This window comes from Mercenaria mercenaria, chromosome 5 (genome assembly GCF_021730395.1).
Source record: "Mercenaria mercenaria strain notata chromosome 5, MADL_Memer_1, whole genome shotgun sequence".
Lineage (NCBI taxonomy): Eukaryota > Metazoa > Mollusca > Bivalvia > Venerida > Veneridae > Mercenaria > Mercenaria mercenaria.
In genome coordinates, this window is record NC_069365.1 from 88,634,052 (window position 1) to 88,655,233 (window position 21,182).

The following is a 21,182-nucleotide window of genomic DNA, read 5'->3' on the forward strand; positions in this document are numbered from 1 at the left end:
AAAAATTTTTATCGTCATAAAAAGATAAAAAAGTTTTATTTATAACATAATGGAAAGTTTTGTTTTTTATTAAAACCGAAAAAATTTAAAGGGGTTGGATTACGGGGGTTTAAAATTTAAAACAAAGTATTTTTTTGTAATTTTTATAAAAACAAATTGTTTTTTTAACAACTTTTTTTTTAAAAATTTCCTTTTTACTTTTTTTAAAATTTTTTAACCCTTCCTTTTTCTAATAAATATGAAATTTTATTTCTTAATTGAAAAAATTCAACAAGGGGAATGCCAGCAGCTTCATCTTTAAATTTTCCAATTACTTTTTTATTTTTTACCCAAAAAAAAATTTTGAATTCTATCGTTTTCACTATTTTTCAAAAAAAATTTTTGGGGCCTTATAAAAAATCCTTAATATGCATCTTTGGTTTTTTTTTCATAAAAAATTTGAATCAGGGTCGGGTAAAATTTAAAATTTAAACAAAAACCGTCGTATTTTTTCTTTAATTAATTATAATGAAAATAATACATTAAATATTTTGTTTAAATAAAATGCACTTTTCCAACATAACAAGGCCTGTTTAAAAAAACCCAAAATTTCTTTTATTCTATGAAAAACCAAACAAATTTTTTGGTTAAACACCCTTTGAACCCCCCAAATGAATTTTTGGCTAGTTTTTTAAAAAAAATTTTTTCCCATCATGTTTTAAATTTAATATTAACCCCCTTGCGTAAATTTTCCATCTTTTTTAAACCGAATACAGAATTTTTCTTTAAAACTTAAAAAAGTCCTTTTCAAATAAAATTTTTTGCTTTAGATTTTTTTTTGAGTATTATAATCAATATATTTTTAAAAACCCAAAGGGGGACTTTCGTAAAAATTTAAAATTTTTTATGATTTTTTTTATTTTTAACCCCCTAATTGTTTATATAGCCCAAAGTTTTTTAAAAATGAACTACAAAATTTTTTGTTTTTTAATTAAAGTTGGAACAAATTTTTTTTAACCTTTATTTTTTTTCCTTTTCCCAAATTCTGTTTTAAAAATATTTTTACTAAAAATCAGAAACCCCATTGATTGGTATAAATTTTTTCAGGGGGCAAAGGATAACCCGTTGGGGTTTTTAAGAAATTTTTTTTTGGAAATTTTCAAGACCCCAAAATTAAACCCTATAAAATTATTTTTTCCCTTTTAAATTTAATTTTTTTAAATTTGTTTTTGGGATAAAAATTTAAAGTTTCCAGAGGGAAAGGTTGACCCCTTGGCCCCAACCTTTAAAGATTTTTGGCGCCCGAGGTACATAATGTATTTGCTTTTTCTTTTGAACCCAAAAATTTTTTCAGATATTTATTTTTTGCTTTACTATATTTTTGAAAATAAACTTATTCCCCTCTCAGCCCTTTTTCCCTTTAAAAAGATACATATCAAATCATTTTATTAAATCAATTTAATTCCAGTCTTTTTTAACATTGCATCCCAAGGGCAAAACCCGGGCCCACAAAAATTAATGACAAGGATCAAAATTTTGGTAGTACTCCCAAACCCTATTTTTCCCAAAAATTTTAAAATTTTTTACATCAGCAAAAGGGTAATACGTCATTTTTTTAAAATATAGATCATGATATTTCCCATTTTTTTAAATTTTTAAAATTTTTTTTCGAGATAATTTTTAAAGCATTTTCGTATTGGGTTTTTCAGATATGGGGTGTTTAAATTTAAAGGGAAAAAAACTTTTCTTTAGAAGGTAATTTTTTTCCCCTTTAAATTTTTTTAAATGAATCCTTTGTAAATCTTTGGTAAACACCTTTTTTTTTAAAAATTTCTTTTTTATTAAATTTTGAGAAAAATATTTAAATTCGGGAAATATTTTTTACTAATTTACCTAAATTGAGACAAAAATTTTGAAAGGGAATCAAAAAAGCCCAAAAGTGGGAAAATAAAACCCAAATATATCTTTCCATATTGTTGGGAAAACAAAAAATTTCTTTTTTAAATTTTTCCTTTATTTTTGCATTAAAAAAAAACCCCGTATAACCTTTAAAATTATGAAAAAAAACGGGAAAAATTTTATGTTTTTTTTAAAAATTAATTTTTACTTTTGAGTGAGCACTTCCTCTAAATTTTTCCCTGTTATATGCCCAATGGTCACGTACTTGATATTTAAAACTTCTATAAAAATTCTTTTTTACAAATATACAAAACTTTTTGTTTTTTTTTAAAATTTACTTTTATCTTTTTTAGACATTTAAGGCCTTTTTTTAAAAAAGTTTTTAAATATTTCTTTACAAATTCCTTTTTCAAGGCCCTTTTTTTAAAAAACTTATAAAAAACATTAGGGCCCCTATAAAACCCGGGTTTGGGTTTTGTATAACTTTTTTATAAAAAGCAACAAACAAAATTTTTTTGGGCCCTAACCACAATCTATATGATTTTGATATGGTTTTAGTAAATGAAGAAAAATTTTATGGTAAAAAAAAAACCCGTTAAAAAATTTTTTTGTTATTGATTCAAAATAAGCATAAATTTCCCAAAAATTTCTGCTAAAAACCCTTTTTGAAAATTTTTTTAAATTGTACTTTACTTCCCCCCCTTTTTGGGGATTTTTTTTCGGCCCTTGGGTACCATTAATAGCTAAACCCAATTTTGGATGTGTTCATTTTAAAATTTCCCTTTTTTGAGAAAAATGTTGCAGACGCTTTTACAGAAGGTTTTTTTTGCAGGGTTTTTTTTTTTAAACATTAATTTATTAAAGTCTTTTTTCCAAACATAAATGTTTGGAAATATACAGTTTCTTGAGGGGTTACAGTCATCATCAGTTTTTTTATCATTTTTTTTTATCAATTTTTTTTATCAATTTTAATTAGCAAAATGTCCCCAAAGGGGTTTTTCGAAAAAAATTTTGATATGACAATGGGGAAAAAAACTATTTTTTTTTAACCAAATATATTTAAAAAGGGTATTTATTTAAAACCAATTTTAGGTATTTGATTTAAAGTAAAAAGGAAACTTTATTCCAGTAAAAATCAAAATCGTTTTTTTGTTTTTTTTTGATTTTAAAAATCTTTAAAAATTTTTGGGTTTCCCGGGGAAAATTTTTAAGCTCATGGCACCAACTAAAAAAATTCGTTATCATCATTCTTTTTTATTTAAATCCTTTCAAAATTTAATTTTTTTTAATGGTTTTGGGAATTCAAATAAAAATGAAGCAGCCAATGGACTATTTCTTAAAATCTATTTTTATAATAAACATCAACGACCCCTAATTTCTCCAAACCACTTCCTTCAGAAATTCAATTACCAATTTATTTATTATTTCAAACAAAAAACTTGACGTAAAGTTTTTTTTTTTTCGTTTTTTTGTTTAAATAATTCTAAAAAAACCCTTTTATTGAAAAAAAGCGATTTATAAAAATTTTATCAGTTTTTATTTTCCCTTTTTTCAAAAGTTATTTTTTAAAACAAAAGTTTTATTTTATACCTTTTTTAAATTTTAAGTTCAGATTTTTAAATAAATTTTAAAGACCCTTTTTTAGTTTTAAAAAAATTTTATTTTTTGGACCTTGTCTATAAATTTTTAAAATTTTAAATTTTTATAAATTTTTTGGAGATCTCTCAATTTCCATCTATATATTAATTTTTGAAAAAAAAAATTCCCTTTTAAAACAAAAAAGGGTTTAAAAAATAATAAAAAAATTAAAGTTTTAAAAAATTATCTTTAAGAAGAAATAAAATATTTAAAAATTTTTAAAACTTTTCCCTTAAAAAATTTTATATTCCCAATTTTTTCGGTTTCTCCTTTGCAGGGACATTGTTTTTAACCCAGAATTAAACCAAGGTCTTTAGAAGCTGCCTAATTTTTTTAAAAAGTTTTTTTTCATTAGAAAAAGTCGGTTACAATAACCTTTTTTGGGGTTTTTTTTAATATTTTTGGTCGGGACAATAAAATAACTTTTTAAAACTAGAGGTTTTTTGTACTTAAAGGGTTTCAGGGAAATTTTTTTCTTCAGTTTAAAAAGACAACCCCCAGTCCCATTCAAATAAAGTTTTTTACGAAGAAAGGAAACTAAACATTTTTTAATTTATCAAAGACCCTGGTTTTTTTATTATCGCTAAAATATTTTTAACAAAATTTTTATTTAATAACATTTCTTCTTTTAAGAACTTTTTTATATGAATTTTTATCTGGAATTTAAATTTTTTTTCTCCTAAAGTGCAAAAATAATTTTTACATAAAACATTCTAATTTCCTTTCTATTTAACCCTTATATAAATAAAAAATGAAAAAAATTCTAAAAACACCCGTAAAATTTTTAAAACAGCTCCTTTTTCTTTTTTTTCTTTTTATCCCCTTAAGTTTAAAATTCCTTAAATACGTTTTAAAAAAGGGATTAAAAATTTTTTTTTTCTGCATTTCTAAAAGTATTGAAAAAATACCTGAATAAATTGTTTTCCCTTTTTCTTTATTTTCTTTTTCCCAAACCTGCTTTTTTTATTTTGTTTTTTTGGTTTTTGATGATGGGCTTTTTAAAATAAAAAATTTTTGGTTTGTCCCAAGGGGTTTTTTGTCTGTTTTGTAAATATTTGGGAATTTTCTGAGGGGAAAAGCGCCCGCAATACGTACAAATATAGGAATAAAACTGGAACAAAATGCAAATGCAGCTGAAAACCAAAAAAAAAACCCGCTGTAATAATAATCCGGGGGCTTACTCTCCCCCAAAAATTTTTAAAATTTTTTTTTGTAAGAGCAGCAAATTTGGTTAATGAAGGGTTTAAAAAAACTATTGTTTCCATTCCATTATTTTAAAAATTTAAATTTTTAGGACCCTTTAATAATATATATTTTAAATTAAATTTTTTCAATTCACAAATGGGACCCAACTTTAAATTTTTCATTGTAACCTTTATTTTTATAAAAATTGTTTTTTCTTTAAATCCCCCGTCTAATAACTTTTTCTATTCTAAAAAAAATTCTTTGTTTGTAGGGGAAAAAAATTCTTTTTCATAAAATGAACCCTTTAAAAAATTTTAGGGTTTTTAAACTTTAAATTTGTGGGCGTTCTGGGATTTGTATTATTTAATTTTTTAAAAATTTTAAATATTTTCCCCGGGTCCCCGTTTGGGTATATCCTTTTTTTAAAAGTCTTTTTAAATTTGCTTAAAAAGAACAGATCCCCCAATTTTTTAAATTTTTTTTTTACTTTTTGGTATTTTTAAAACACCATAAAAAATTAAAGAAAAAAGGACCTTTTTTTTAATTTTTTCTAATTTTGGTTTTTGGTTTTTTTCATTTTTTTCCCAGAAGTTTTGTTTTGTTATATTTTTCAAACCCAAACCTGCAAAAATTTTTTAAATAAGTAAATTTTTATTTGCTGAAAAATTTCCCCAAATTTTTCTTTTTAAACTTCTATTTAAAACTTTTGATTATACAGCCTTTTCCCTTCATTAAAATTTTATGGTACAAAAAAATCCCTTTTTTTTTCAAAAAAAGATTCAAACTTTTTTTTTATAAAATTTTTTTTCCTTCATCTACCCAAAATTAATGGTAACGTCCTTCTAAAAATTTAATTTTTTTTAAAAGCTTCGTAACAGATTCCCCCCAGTTTTTTATTCCCTTTTAAAGGAATAACCCAAGCCTAAATTTTCAAAATATACAATAAAAGGTTAACTTTTCTTTACTCCCCTTTTATTATTTTTAAAAAACTTTCATGTCAACTAAAAACCCGCGGGCCAAGTTCCTCAATATCTTAACTTATCTCCCCTTTGTTTCCTAAATTTTTTTTTAATTTGGGGATGTGTAAATTTTTTTTGCTAATTCCCTCGCTCCTATTGATTTGGGGGGTTTATTTTTTCCCCCCCCCCCCCCTTTTCCCGTTTTTGGGCTTTGGTTTTTTTCCCCCCCCCCCAAATGTTATTTCGTTTTAATTTTAGGTTTACAAAAATAAATGTTTTTTCAATTTTTCTCCAAAAGTTTTTGATTTTTTTTTATTTAAATTTGGGAAAAGCATTTGTTTATAAAATGTAAACCCCTTTTTTTTACCACTGTCATAGCAAAAGTCATGGCCAAAACATCCCGCAAACCAGGTTTCCCTTTACAAAGGGGGGCCATTATCTAGGGGATTTCCTGGCCCACAATAAAATTTTACCTGGAAAATGTTAAAAAACCCTTATGGGAATAAAGGTAACAAAGCTTTGGGAAAATTAAAATTTCCCTTCCCCCGGTTAACAAAATTTGATTTCATTTTTTTTCCCCAAGGGTGAACAAGTAGCCTTTATCATTTTTTTCCCCCCCCTTTTTTGTTTTAAAAATAATGAGGATTTATATTTCAGTTAATCTTTTTTTCTTTTAAACAATAAAATTTTATTTTGGGAAACTCATTATATCAAAGTAAATTTAAAATTTTTTAAAGAAATAATAAAGTAGGGTTTTTAAATTTAAAATAAAATCAAAACCTTTTCATTTTTTCAATAAAAATAAAACTGCCAAAAGTTTGGCCAAAAGTTTGCCAAGTTGGCAGAATTGGGAAAATTGCCTTTCCCCCTTGCAGAAAAAATGGCCAAAGGGTTTGATTGGGTTTTATTTGTTTTTTGCCAAAATTCTCCAAAAAAATTTTTCAATTTGGCAGCGGGCTGCCACTTTTTTGCCATTGGCAGAATTTTTGGCAAAAAAATTTTGGGGTTTAAAAGGTTTTTAAACATATTTTTTTCTATAGGGTTTAAAAAATAATTTTTTAAAAATTTTTTTTAAAAATTTGTTGAAATTGGCAGCATTGGTCGGGTTTTGGTCAAGGTCATATGGCAAGTGGGGTCAGATATGTCCTCCCCACCATCCTTTTTTAACACTAATAAAAACAGGAAAACATTTTTTTATTCAAATTTAAAAATTTATTTTATAGAGGTTATATTAGCCCCCGGCCCCTGGTGCATGGGTTTTTTTTTTATATAAATTTCTGCAAGCAAAATAAAAACTTTAGCCTCTAAATAGGGACATTTTTTTCTGTGGCTGAAAATTGTTCGGACCGGGGGGAATAAAAAAAAATCCCCCAAAAAAGAAACAACCTGCTGGAGTTTTTCCCCCTTAAAGAATAAACATATAAGTAGAACAAAAAAAAGGGACGGGAAACCCTCTAAGGTTATATATAAAGCATTTTAAAAGGAAAAATACCCCGTTTTTTGATTCTGAAAGAAAAATTTACTAACATGTTTCCAAACAGTGATTTAAACATAATTTGTGTTAACAGAAATTAAAAAATGTATCTAGTTTGAAGTTTACTTCTTTTGATTTTAGGGAAATTTAAAACCAAATTTAAAGGGTTTTTCAACAGGGACTAATCTGGAACGTACAGGATTTCGAACGTCAGATTCATCTTACGTTGAATGGAAGTTAGAATCAAATGCTACAGTTACTGTAAATGACACTGAGAAGTTCATCAGTTCTCGTATGTTTGATTTGTCACTTTCGAAGGTGTTTTCATTTAATGTAAAATATTTCGTCAGAAAAAGATTAAATAACTTATAAGACACGATTAAAAAGTATTAATATTCAGCTTGTAGTAACTGTTGTATAAAACACATATATGATCATCACATAAAACTCACTTGCTCCTCACCGATGTGGGCTCAAGCCACACTCGGGGCGTTGAACTCTTCAGTTGAGGAAACCATCCAGCTGGCTTACGGAAGGTTGGTGGTTCTACCCAGGTGACCTCCCGTAATGAAATAATGCACGGAGGGCCTTCTTGATTTTCTTCCACCATCAAAAGTTGGAATGTCGCCATATGACCTATAATTGGTTCGGTGCGACGCTAAAGCCAAACAAAAACAAAAACAGCATATTAAACTGTTCATATTGTAAAATAGAGAAAAGTGGAAACTTCACAGGTCGCTCAACACGACAAAAACGAAAATGTTGCAGGCTCGGTTTGATTGAGCCTGTTCATGGACGGTAGTGGAAATGCATGCTACCGTCCACGCCCTCTAGCCCCGGGTTGAGCAGAACTCAACATTTACACATACTAAAAGTACAAAAAGCAATTTAGAGACATCCGCAGATGTATTCAAACGGCGATGAACATGGAACCTTCAATGATACACGTGTTGAGGTGTGTAAGCTTGCTTTAATCGGGAATATTCATTATCTAGAACATGATTTAAGTGGATATTCATTATATGGGCATTATATAAAAGTATTTTACATGTAGTTCATTCTCGTATTCCAGAATCTCTGATAACTCGCTTTGCAACTCTTCTGGCCAGACCAAGTATTCTTGAATCATTTGAGTATCATCTGGAAGAAGATTCATGTCTGCAAATAAACTATTTCGGTGATGTACCTTATGGAAAAATCCAGCTCATTTACGGAAGTAACGCCGACAAAGATGCAGAAATTTTCTTCTACGTCAGTCCCAGTGCAGACGTGAGGCACATTTCTGTAAGTCCTTAATAAAAAAAAATGATAAGCTTTTGTTAATAGAGCATTAAATTGTATCTTTAATGATTTTGGTGAATTTTAATTGCAGTATATTCATTATATGAAACATGTAATATCAGTTGCTTTGTCATAAAAATGCCGTCAGTATACAATCAGTTTCTCACAAGTAGTTTTGTTCTTGAAGTCATGTTTATTGTTATTATAATCTTTTTGACCCCTGTATCCTCTGGACTGAATTCTTTACGATTCTTGACAGATGTTTTTTTCATAACACAGACCTCAGATTATGCTCTTGATTTTGTCAATTGACAGGTACCCGTTACCAGTGGGAATGTCCGTTTGCTTTTGTATGTTTACATGTTCGATGTTCGTAATGACCACCAGGGCAGTTTTCCAGATTCGTCCGTGTTTGTAGTTAAACAGATTATAATGCATGCTGGGAGATCATGTGATAAACTGACTATCGGTAAAGTTATCATTCAAACGTTAAGTTAATAAACAAGCATTGCTTTGCTAAACCATATAATCTGCAAACAGAATTAACGAAAAAGTATTACATGTGGATGTTCAGAATTTTACATTTCTACATAATTTTATTCAGTACGAGAGGTTGTCAGTTTTTTTCTTTACAGAAAACATACATATATGATTTTGACTTGCCCTTTGCAAGACCTTTTAAAGTCTTGACACTGCGCTATTGTAGTCGTCTAAGCGTACCTTCTTTTACAATTCATATGGATCACTTACGGAGATGAACAATTCATTGCGACTTATGAAACTGAATCTTAGATTTGACAAATTTCAGTGTAAATTGCGAATATTTTTATTGCATTGTAGCCACATTCTATTACCGATAGTTCGTTATCCAGTTTCTACTTTTTTATACTCCTTTAGAAATGTTAAGTCTTGGAAACGCTCATGCACTACGCCTTATAATTCAACATTAGTTTGGTGCGTGCATCTTGGAAATATTTGCCTCAGTGTATATCTATTGATTAGATATTGTTATGTCGAAAACAATACAACACGCCCATTTCGAAATGTTCACGTACGTATGTTTTATAGAATGTCCGAATGATGCAGAAAATGTATGTCTTGACAAACGTTCTTGCTACTCCGATGCCGAGAAATGCAATACAGTTTCTAATTGTTTCGATGAATCGGACGAAATGGAAGATTGTGGTAAGTAAAATAACAGCATTTCCGTAAAATGATATATTGACCATGTGATCTATGTTTAATGATCAATATTTATTGTGTATCGTTTTGAAGGAATACCTTTGGAAGTTGTTCACATTTCAAAGATAACTTTGATGAAATTGCTTTTATAGCCAAAAAGTATGTTTGGGTATTACAAAGTATTAGATGTTTACATTACCTTCCATACAAAGTAAATAGATAGAATTTACGTTTGCAATGTTTAATACTTAGCACCTAAAATGCCAGAAATTTATTTCCAATGGATAATATCACAGCAAGCATTATTGTCTATGAATGGAACAGTAGTAGTTATCTAAAAACTATAATGAACAGGTCAGAGTTTCTGTAAGATATTGTACGACGTTAATATTTGCAAAACAAATGGCGAGAAACGTGAAATACAAATACAATCATCTTTATTAATACATGACTACGATATGATTTCATAAATCCAGTAAATTTTTATTGTTGCCGAATGTCTTCCTGTGGAATGTTACATGTAAAATTTCTTTAAATAATTAAAAGAATATGTAAAGTAGTATCATGTTCAATAATATATGAGAATGCCATTAAGTTTTGAATTTTAAAAATTAATGGATCTAACAACTATGAAATGTTTCTTCCATTATGATATGTTTTGAAGGTTATAAGGTAGTGTGCGATTTTGAACATCCCGTTATCTGCGGTTATGTGAATATTTCTCCGAGAAGGACTTACATAGATTACCGACAATCGTTCGCAAGCCTACAAACTGTCTGGGAACGCATAGCCAGTTCTAGTATCACGAGACCGACAACCGATCATACATTTCAAATTTCCGGTGAAGGTAATCACATTTCTGATGTTATGGGGAAAATTAAGTCATTAAAAAGTTTGGTATAACTATTATAGTGAAATACAAAATTGACGTTGACGTCATTTTACATATAACATATATCAAAAAGCTGTTTGAAAAGAAAGCTAATAATGATAAAAAAAAATATCAGAAAATATTAAACAAAAGCAGTCACTGAAACTTAGTTTGATTTCACATCTCTGTTACTATATGGTTTAGCTAACGGTGAGGTGCGTAAGATGCAACGTATTCAAAATTTGTCCTTAACAGGTTCCAGAGAACAAGCATTGTATGACTTATTTTGGTTGCCGGTAAAAGCAAGGATTGAGTTTAAGATACTTTCCTTCATGTATAACTTCTGGGCATTGCTTTAAATTTTTTGTTGATTGTTTTATATGCGATAACAGCAGGTGATAGTTTTTAATTTTTTGTAAAAGTGTTTTACTTTTCAACATTTATACTTTCAAGGTTTGTTGAAATAAATGTACTTGCTGGTACAGGCCCTATGGGAAGAGTATTTCTTATTGTGTAGTATTTCTCTTTCTAAAATAATAAGTGATGACACTATTAACTAGGAGGTTTGAACCTCTGTAAGCAGCCCGTCTAGGCGTAGCATGTAAGGCTTGAAGCACTGGTAATCGGCAATATGGGGTAAAGTGGCCTGAGGGGACAGGGTGCGGTCATAACTGTTTGTTTAAGTAAAGTTATGATGATGATGATTATGATGATGTACAACGCCATTGTATATGTCATTGTATAGAAATAGGCGTTTAATCAAGTTATTCAGTTTCAGTTTATTTCACTTGTGAGTAAATACGATAAAATGATCGGAAGAGCTTTGCATGTTATCATTTTGTATTAGCTCGTTACATACATTAAGTTTTAAAGGACACTTGTAATACCCTCTATTTATACAATTGTGTTTTTCCTGTTTTGTAGGAATACATATAATTTCCAGTACAGTTGTCTGTCTGGCTATCTGTCTATTACTCCATCGGTCATAAAACCTGTCAGCTCAGTATCATTTTACCTTTTAGATAATTTACCATAATGCGATGACGCGAATAACGGGATCAGTTTCGTTTCAGAATTTTATGCCCAAATTATAATTTCTTTCGACTTCAAATAAAAGAATAATGTAATTACTAAGCATAATTGTTTTTCATAATGGGACGGCGTGCAATCTATAACTATGTCAGTCCAATGTCATAGTTTTACGTTTGCTTAAAAAGTTGAAATAGAGAGTTTTTTATTCTCTATTCATCTATTTTACCCTAAAAGTTTCCTTGAATAACTTGTCCTGTACGTTTTACACACTGGAACAATTTGCCCGAATGCATCTTCTCTTAACATTTAATAAGGACTATTTTGTGTCTATTTTTATAACTTGTAAACCCCTTGATTCATATTTACATTACTTCACACGCATATGCCATGTTTAAGGCCAGTGCAGTACTGCAGTGAGATCAGCGATCATATAGGTAAAATTAAATGTATATTTTCCATTTTTCTGACTAACTGAAATATTGTTTTCTTTTTAACAGTTTATTTATTTATACTACAGAGTGCAGTTTTCAATCGTTCATAGTCAAGGTCAAACTGAGGGGTGGCAATATATGCCATTCCAAAGGATTTTAAACAGACTTACTTCGCACAATTGGTAGTTATGCATAACCAGACAACAACATAAGAACAGTTAAGCCAGTACAATATTCAAGAGGCACAACACTACAGCTAAAATGTTTTTGAGAGTTTGCACTGTTACATAATTACTCACTAAAACATCCAAAAATGATGAGTTAATCGTAAATTATTTTTCAGGACATTTCCTCACGTCAAAGAACAATGAGGGTTTGATTGACAGAACACGTTATGTAGATGTAGAAACAATGCAATCTCCTTATGAAACGTTTGAAGACGACGGATGTATTACCTTTTGGTATTATTTGAATAGTACCGAACATCAACCGAAAACTACATCCGCCCAAATCTTTGTTTATATACAGTACGAAGATACAGGAGAGAAGCTATTGCTTTGGTAAATGTAAAATTATTATTTTACTTGTACGATTATCCAATTTTAATTAATGTGAAAGAATTTTCATACGGAAAGTAGTAATATGAAATAAGGCACTGCCTCAATCGGGAAATCGATCCGACTTCAACTCATCCCATAACATTGGTCCAGGAAAAGAACTGCCTAATGAAAGCACGGAAGGACACATTCTTTTAATTCGATAGTAAATATCTCATTCGGTATATCGCGTGTTACCGTAGAGGGATCGATCCCGATTTTCGTCGCTAAGTGTAGGATTGATTCCCTATCAATTTAACGGTAGAATTTGGAATAAAAACAATACTGCCCAAAATATATGGTATTATAGGTAATTTCCGCCTCTTGGAATGACGCTATATCCGGAGAGGTATATTTATTTATATGAACTGCGCTCACTAGGTGCCTTTTATTTACAAATAATTACACACATATATAAACACATTACGTGTATATATATATCATATACCCATATTTGTACTGATGTGCAAGACGTTGCGGTTCGGACAAGTTATGTGGACGCTTATTAGGCACAAGAAAAAAGCGTATTCTTCCAAAAAATCCGAAGTCAGACGCTCTGTACACGTGCCGGAAGTACACAGTTTTTAATTCGACAGTATATGTCTCATTCGGTATATCGCATGTTACCGTAGAGGGATCGATAGGATCGTTTCCCTAATAATACCATATAATATGAAACAGTTTATGCCAAAGGTAAACTCGTCTGAGCCAATATGACAAAGTCAGAGCCAATATGACAAAGAGCCAATATGAAAAAGTTGGTGCCTGTACAAAAGAAGAGGACACATGGGACACGGGATGTAAACATTTCGATTTGTACGTAGTACAAGTACGAAGATGAATAACAAAGTTATCGTTTAGCCTTTGGCCAGTACGATCACTTTCAGAAAAAAAGCTAAAATAAAAATGACTTTTTCACACTATCGATATTCAGTCCAACTAGTCCTTTAAAAGATGAATGAAAAACACTATCATTACTAGATCAACGAAGATCTCTGCTCTACAATCTGAGCACAACTCAGTCTCAAATAATTGACAGAAACAATTTTGAGTAGTGTCCCTTATTTTGAGTGGCTAAAATACCATATACTCTTAAAATGTACAAGAGTCGGGTTTCCATCACAGTTAAACACATATATGTTTACTAATACCGGACTCACTGATCAGTTATGCTAAATTAGTTCCAAAAGGAAACAGTGAAAGAAAACGTTGTTTCATTATAGTGTGAGGATTCAGAATAAGATTCACTACAACGAAGGTACATGAAATATGTTTTACTCCAATTGAAATACAGAAAACAGAAAATATGTTTCACTTCAGATAAAGATAAATGAAATGAAACCCGGCATTATATTTCAACACTATTTCTGTACAGCCCACCATAGAGAATCTGAAACTCTTGCTTAATCAACATGATTCGCTAATGGCAATGATTATCCTTCAGGTATGACCATATAAATCGTCCGTTTGTATCATGGGTTAAGGGAGGTGTCGCAGTGTATGGTAATCGACCTGCTAGTCTAATTGTGACAGCAAAAACGTCCATACCATTTGATGGATTCACAGGAGTTGTATCATTTGATGATGTTGCGTATTCTGTTGGGAACTGCCATATCTCTAAATTAAGTAATAAAAAGTATTAACGTTTTGTCTTTCATCCTTCTAAAAAGTTTATTTCTATTTCATAGTAAGACTATCTGCATATGTTCAAAATGTAATAAGAGCATTTTTATATAAGGCTGTTAGAAATAAAGGACCGAATACTGAAATGTGTGAATAAAGTAGTCTGTATTACTTTATTATTAAAAAAAATAAAGAAGGTTATATTTAATATGTTCTAATAACAAATATTATAAGAACTTGAATGTGAATGTATGAGCTAGAAAAAAGTAAAATACGGATGAGAGGATATGTTATAGCTGATATAAATTCACCAAAAATAAGATGATGAAACTATTTTTTTTTAAATTCAGACTGCGACGCTGACATGCATCAATGTACTGAAGGCAAAATATGCATCCCTGACAGCTTTGTTTGTGACGGTGAGGCTGACTGCCAGGACCGGAGTGATGAGCGTTTCTGTGGTGAGTATTTTTTATTTCTAAACTTTTAAAAATCTTAATTGTATGAATCTAAACTTGGATTTCCTTTTCTAATAATGTACTTTAATTTCTAATTAATAAGACTCAAGGGTTTGAAAGCATTCTAGCTGTTGAGCTTGGATTAAATAACAGTCAAAATAGTTATAAGTATCACAGAATTCTTCGGAAGATTAAAAGCATTTTAACGGAAGAAAATTTTATTCGCTCTTGATAGTTAATAAAACCCAGAAAAAAGGGCAAAAGCTTTTTATGTCCTAGAAAGCAGACATGTAATATATACATGTATTTCAAATAAAATTTCTGTTGATGTTTTTCACACATTGTTGTATGTTATTTAAGACCGTCCGAATGGAAGTTTGAAATTAATTGGTGGAGACAGATCTTACGGAAAACTTGCATATTTTTATGACCGTGCCTGGAGACCGGTTTGTTACCCTGAAACAGATGATGAACAAAATCTATTCAAGTTAAACACAGCCCATCATGTTTGTAGGGAACTTGGATTTATGTAAGTGATCAAGTTAAACACAGCCCATCATGTTTGTAGGGAACTTGGATTTATGTAAGTGTTTGTAGGGAACTTGGATTTATGTAAGTGATAACCTGTGAAATAAAGATCTTAGTACGGCAGTTCTTTGTTCACCAAAAGTGTCTAATTTAAAACACATACGTAGCTCACTGTGCTGAATTAAAGTAACATAAGTTAACCATCTTTTCTCTTTTTAATCCACTTTAAAGATCTCATCTTTATTGCAGTTAACATTTTATGCACTAATGAAACCTTTTCATATATATATTTAGTATTTAGTCATGTAATTAGCCATTGTATTAATATGTATATGATGTATTAATGAAATAAACGGGCCTTAAACGTGGTTCCAGAAACAACAAGGAACAACATAAGTTAACATAAATCAGCTACTTCTAAAATAAAGATTTTCTGATTCGTTTTGTCTTAAAATATAATCACTTATTACAGAAGCTTGATCTTTGTTAAAGAATTTAAAGAACATGTTGTTGCTAAACTAAAATTTCGTTGGTAATTATTTCAGAGGTAACTCAGACTCGTTCAAATATAAACTTTGGGAAAAGTACAGCGCAACCAACATTGAGCTTTATTGTTCTGACGACCATGGATGTCAGGTCAATATGACGTCAGCACAATGTGATCAGTATGCCTACATCAGGTGCTCTAACGAAGGTATGACGTACCGATTGTTGGGTTTTGAAATGGACAGTTAGATATATAAATTATTTTCAATTTATGTATTTACACAAGTCATATAGTTTTGCAAATCAAATGAAACTATAGCGTTGAAGATTGGAAAACTGATAAAGCATGTCGAGAAAAAAGTGCTATGTAAACATGATTTAATGATACATTAGGTAGTCACAGTGGTCTTTTAAACTATGCAATGCACATTATAAGGAGTGAAGCAAAACCTGAGGCATGCGGCATTGATAACTTTGGTTCTGATACAAAATAAAGTAACAATTTCTTGTGATCATTTATGAAAATAAAGAGGACATACATGTATCTCGAACTCACTGTTTCTTCAGATCCCGTTTAAGACAAATTCGACATACCAAGTCAAATTGCTATTCATTCACGTATCAATTTGTGAAGGAAATTGAAGGAAAAATGTGTTTGCTAAATGAAAAGGTCGTGTTGCGTTGAAAGTAAACAATTATATAAAAACACTATGATCAAAGGTCGTTTAAAATTGCTAAATTCTCTATTACTGTAAAATACACCTGTCTTTATATACGCTTGAACGAAAAACGCCTGTAACAAGACTCTATTCCAGTCGAATTTCTTTTATCTCTAAGCAGTTCGTTTGATTTCTAGGAATTCAAGATGACGTTTGTCACCTGTTTCATATTGAAAAAATGTGAATGTATTTTCAGTTTGTTTTAGTGATGAAGTTGTTTGTCCAGGAACCAGATCAACATGCGTCCCGAGATCGTTTATATGTGATGGCCAACAAGACTGTCCCAACAACATGGATGAAACAACATGTTGTAAGTATATTTTTTGGTAATTAAGTAAGAATAAGATTTTATGTTATAACAAGCAAATTCAATGAATTTATATACCCCGCCGAATAAGCTGGGGTTTTTTGTGTATTAGGAGAGTATACTTTAAAGGATATTTTATTTCCAGACATACACAAGTTATGTAAAAAAGGTCCATGCGATGGTTTGTTGGTTCCTATGTTTTGACAAAATTAACGGGAAAACTCTGCTGCTCTATAGTTATCTATCATTTTCATGAAGATCCATCAATTTGTGGAAATTTATGAATCTTTAAACAAGTAAAGGGCAATATCTCTGCAGTTACGGAAGAAATTCTGATGAAAGATACGCATGGAACCCCACTGGAAATAAGTGATTAGTTTTACTTTAATGGGTCATCCCAGGCGTTAAGATCATATCTTCTTTCTATGCCATAAATTATAAAATATACTTGACGTAATCTTTCATGTATTAATTAGCATAAATATTCTACGATTTTTATAAAATTTTAATCAAAGCACTATAAATATATTGATTATTGTTTACATGTATTTTTACTGTACAAGTTATATATAATGTTTTATGAGCTTATGTCTGAATAAATCTAAATTGAATTGAATTGACGCAAACATCACCGCCTTATAGTGATTTCTATTTGGTTAAATTTTCTTAAAGATCCGTCAATGGATTACTTTGTTATGTTGGAATTTATGGATTGTAAAATAATCAAAGGCCAATAATTCTGGTAAATGAAGAGATCCTGATGAACTGTGAAAAAAATCTTTTACCTGGTCAATAGAGATCATTCTATGTGTGAGCAGAGATCATATGCTTTTTGATAATTATATGAAGTTTGGTGATCGGACGGACGCACGTGCGCGCGCACGGACGGGCCAACATCCGGACAACGCCGAAACAATACTCCTCCGCCTTTGGCGGTCTTTAAATAAAATGATTGTTACAAGTTTTGTGCAAAGTCATATATCACGAAAGCGCAGTCAGAGCAATTTAATAATAACAAGCTTAACAGTATAATTATGACGTACAAAAAGATATTTAATCCTGCAGTACTTTCACATTTTCAGTCTTCTTTGTTTACTAAGAAAACTAACCAGGTCATGCTAGAACATTGAATAGTAAATGATGCTTGAATGCACATCATATACTTTCGTACCTATTGTCGTCGTCCAGTACAAATTGTAGGATTTACCAGTACATAAGTCATTCGAATAGAACAAAGAATCGATGTAAACAGCTGAAAGAGCTAAGACAAAGCTATTTGAAAGCACGACAAAGATTATATTACAAATACTGCTTGTTCACTAAACTGTATCAGCCTCGGTCTCTCTTTTTTCTTCAGTTATTCCCAGTTGCATTAAAGTTCGGTGCTGCCTGTCCAAATCCAAATCTCTGCTTGATACTAAAGTTACGAACTCAGATGGGCAAACTCTCTAACACACCCAAACTTTATGAATATAATCTTTTTGCAAAAATTGAAACTCTGAATGTACATAAAAATTGGTGCTTTTTCAGATTGCTACAAAGACGAAACAAAATGCACGCATACAGTGGATGAATGCAATGATAAGACATGCGGTGTGATGAAAGTCTTTTTTACATTGTCTTATCGTTTATCTTTCGTTAATTGCTACTTCGCCTTAGTCTTTGCTAAATGTACTTAGTATTCACTACAGAACAGGTCTGGAAACATTTCCTGTTTAAATCTTCATGGGCGTGGTTTATATGTGCTTAATATAAATCTACTACATGTATAATATTCATACTCTATTCTACTGACGGGGGCATTCCATAGATGGCAGGTTGAAATCTTGTTACTTCATTTAACCCTTACCCTGCTAGAATTCTATAATGAACAAGTCCATCTTTCAATTTGGACAGTGCCATTAACTGTTAAAAGGTGTGTTTACCAAAAGGATACTGGCTGAATAGCGAACAGTGCAGATCATCATGGATGTGCAGGCTGATCATGATCTGCATTGGTCGCAAAGGCAGAATAAATCTACTCGTGAATGGTAAGGGTTAATGTAACGTAATTCATTACATAAGTAAATGTTGATTACAATATTCAAAAGAATGGTTTTGAACTATGTAAAATCGAATGACATACCTAGAATGAATTGAAAATACATTTTAAGCAAAAGCTTAATATCATTTTGACAGAAACTTGTGAGGAAAGAGGAATGTTTGAATGTTTTGATCATGAATGTGTTTTGCTGACTCAAAGATGTGATGGTAAACGTGATTGTGGTGATGCTTCGGACGAATACCGATGTGGTAAGTATTGTCCTGTATTTGAGGTGCAGGAATGGTGGTGGTGGCGTCTAAATTCACATAACTACATAAATTTTGCATGGATCTTTTTGCTAAAAACGTTACGATCATTCAGTTTCTTATTTAGAGATATTGCGATTTCTAACCTCCTAGATTAACAATGATCGCCCATCAGGTATATTTCGTACTGGAACTTTTTCATAATCATAAATTTTCTATAAACATTTTGAATAAATTTGTCAGGTGAAACTTCCTGCGAAAATTCGAAAGTTTGTTGCACTGCTAGTTAATGTTACGGGTGGTTGGCACTGAAAATCCCCAGGTTTAACTTGGTTAAACACAATTCCAACTCAATCTGATTTTTTTAACTTATATATATATATATATATATATATATATATATATATATATATATATATATATATATATATATATATATATATATATATTATCTATATATATTCAATGTATCCTCGAGATCCAGTTAACTTTCAGAGAGAGAAAATATAGCTTCTCTGGTCCCAATCAGTTATAAAGACTAAAAAGTCACTACTGATTTGTGAGACAGGAAAACAGAGATTTGAGTATATATATGCAAATGTTGAACCAGTACGAATGTGTAGTACAATTCGGGCTCGTATATAAAGCAGTATCGAAACTAATCTTATTGGGTTAGTGGACTTGCTGTGGCATGTGCGCGTTCGTTTGTACTGCTAGGCGCTTTGCCGTAATTGGTCTGGTATATTGTGGTGGTGATTTAGTTCGTATTAATTAATTCTCTCTACTATATATATATATATATAGTAGAGAGAATTTATACGAACTAAATCACCACCACAATATATCAGACCAATTACGGCAAAGCGCCTAGCGCCTATATGACTAATTTTGTCAATTGTATTATCATATGAGATCAGAATAATTATAAGTTAAACAAGATAAGTAAAAAATATTCATGCTTGTTTAATATTGTTTGTTTTGAAATTAGTTCAAATAGAGGACAACTTTGAGGTGTCTGTGTTTATGAACAGCACACTTACTCGGGAAACAGTCTGTGTAGATGATGTTAGATTTGAAGAAGCTGATCTGTTTTGTCAAATGGCTGGTCAAGGGTATGTAACATGAAGTTTTTTTTATCAGTTTATTAACCCGATATCTAACACGTACAGAAATTGCAAAAATGTGAAAATAAAAGTGGAAAAATCCCTGAACAAATGGAGCACCGCAAACGCAAAAAGAAACACCATATTGGATATATATTTCAAAGACCCGTTAACAACACTCAATTAATTATAAAACAATATATAAGAGGTGGATGTACCGGATAATGTTAAAACAAATTCATTAGTTTGAATAATTATGAGACATATGGTACATTTTTTTAACTTTGTCTATACAAATTATCCCAAACTTCTGCTGATGTTAATAATAATGTGTAAAGCACATTTCAGATGTTTACATAACCTAATAACTAGGGCATTAAATAATACTTGGGTTGTAAGTATTATAATTATGAGCTGCGCCATGAGAAAACCAACGTAGTGGCTGTGCAGTCGTAGTGGCATCCGCGCAGTCTGGTCAGGATCCATGCTGTTCGCTTTCAAAGCCTATTGCAAATAGAGAAACCGTCAGCGAACAGCATGGATCCTGACCAGACTCTGGAAGCATGCTGGTCGCAAAGACACTGTGTTGTTTTTCTCATGGCGCGGCTCATATAATAAAGGTTTATGTCTCCAGTTCTAATATGAAGGTACGACTTTGTATGTTAAGCATATGGACATGAATATGGTAAGCATATATTTTGGAAAATGTGTGAGAGTTATTTTTATGGGGGTTGGGGAAATAACATTACCTGATTGAAAAGAGCAAACGTGATGAATGTTTTTTTTCCTATAATTATGTTTTAAATTGTACTGAATTTCTTCTTATTTACAGCGACGTTGCAGAAATATCAAGTGGTTTTGAAAGAAGAAAGCGTGGCATAAATCCGGTCACATTTGAACCCATGACGTAATTAGCTGATTATTTACTTACTAGTTTTTTGCTGCACTACTTTTGAATTTTTTTTCAAACATAAGTCATAAAAATAACGCATACCATTATCATTTAAAAACAACACTGTTAATGATGGCTGTTGCTTATATAGATATTGTTTGCTACTGTAAAAATTAGTATTATTGATTTTGATAGTGAATAGTGATTTGTTTTAATGATTTGTAAACACACCTAATATTTAATGTCGTTT

General features: G+C 30.6%; 1 protein-coding gene across 1 annotated transcript in view; it reads left to right on the forward strand.

The window, feature by feature from the left end:
* Positions 1 to 21,182, forward strand: part of LOC123558624 (uncharacterized) — a 40,501-nt gene that overhangs the window by 12,579 nt on the left and 6,740 nt on the right. The window contains exons 6-20 of the mRNA XM_053544758.1: positions 7,276 to 7,426; positions 8,207 to 8,418; positions 8,731 to 8,884; positions 9,484 to 9,600; positions 10,262 to 10,444; positions 12,275 to 12,491; positions 13,972 to 14,153; positions 14,501 to 14,611; positions 14,969 to 15,137; positions 15,682 to 15,830; positions 16,538 to 16,651; positions 18,179 to 18,241; positions 18,827 to 18,940; positions 19,926 to 20,049; positions 20,873 to 20,947. Of these exons, the coding sequence (XP_053400733.1) occupies positions 7,276 to 7,426; positions 8,207 to 8,418; positions 8,731 to 8,884; positions 9,484 to 9,600; positions 10,262 to 10,444; positions 12,275 to 12,491; positions 13,972 to 14,153; positions 14,501 to 14,611; positions 14,969 to 15,137; positions 15,682 to 15,830; positions 16,538 to 16,651; positions 18,179 to 18,241; positions 18,827 to 18,940; positions 19,926 to 20,049; positions 20,873 to 20,947 (2,135 nt within the window). The remainder of the gene's footprint in view (positions 1 to 7,275; positions 7,427 to 8,206; positions 8,419 to 8,730; positions 8,885 to 9,483; positions 9,601 to 10,261; positions 10,445 to 12,274; positions 12,492 to 13,971; positions 14,154 to 14,500; positions 14,612 to 14,968; positions 15,138 to 15,681; positions 15,831 to 16,537; positions 16,652 to 18,178; positions 18,242 to 18,826; positions 18,941 to 19,925; positions 20,050 to 20,872; positions 20,948 to 21,182) is intronic.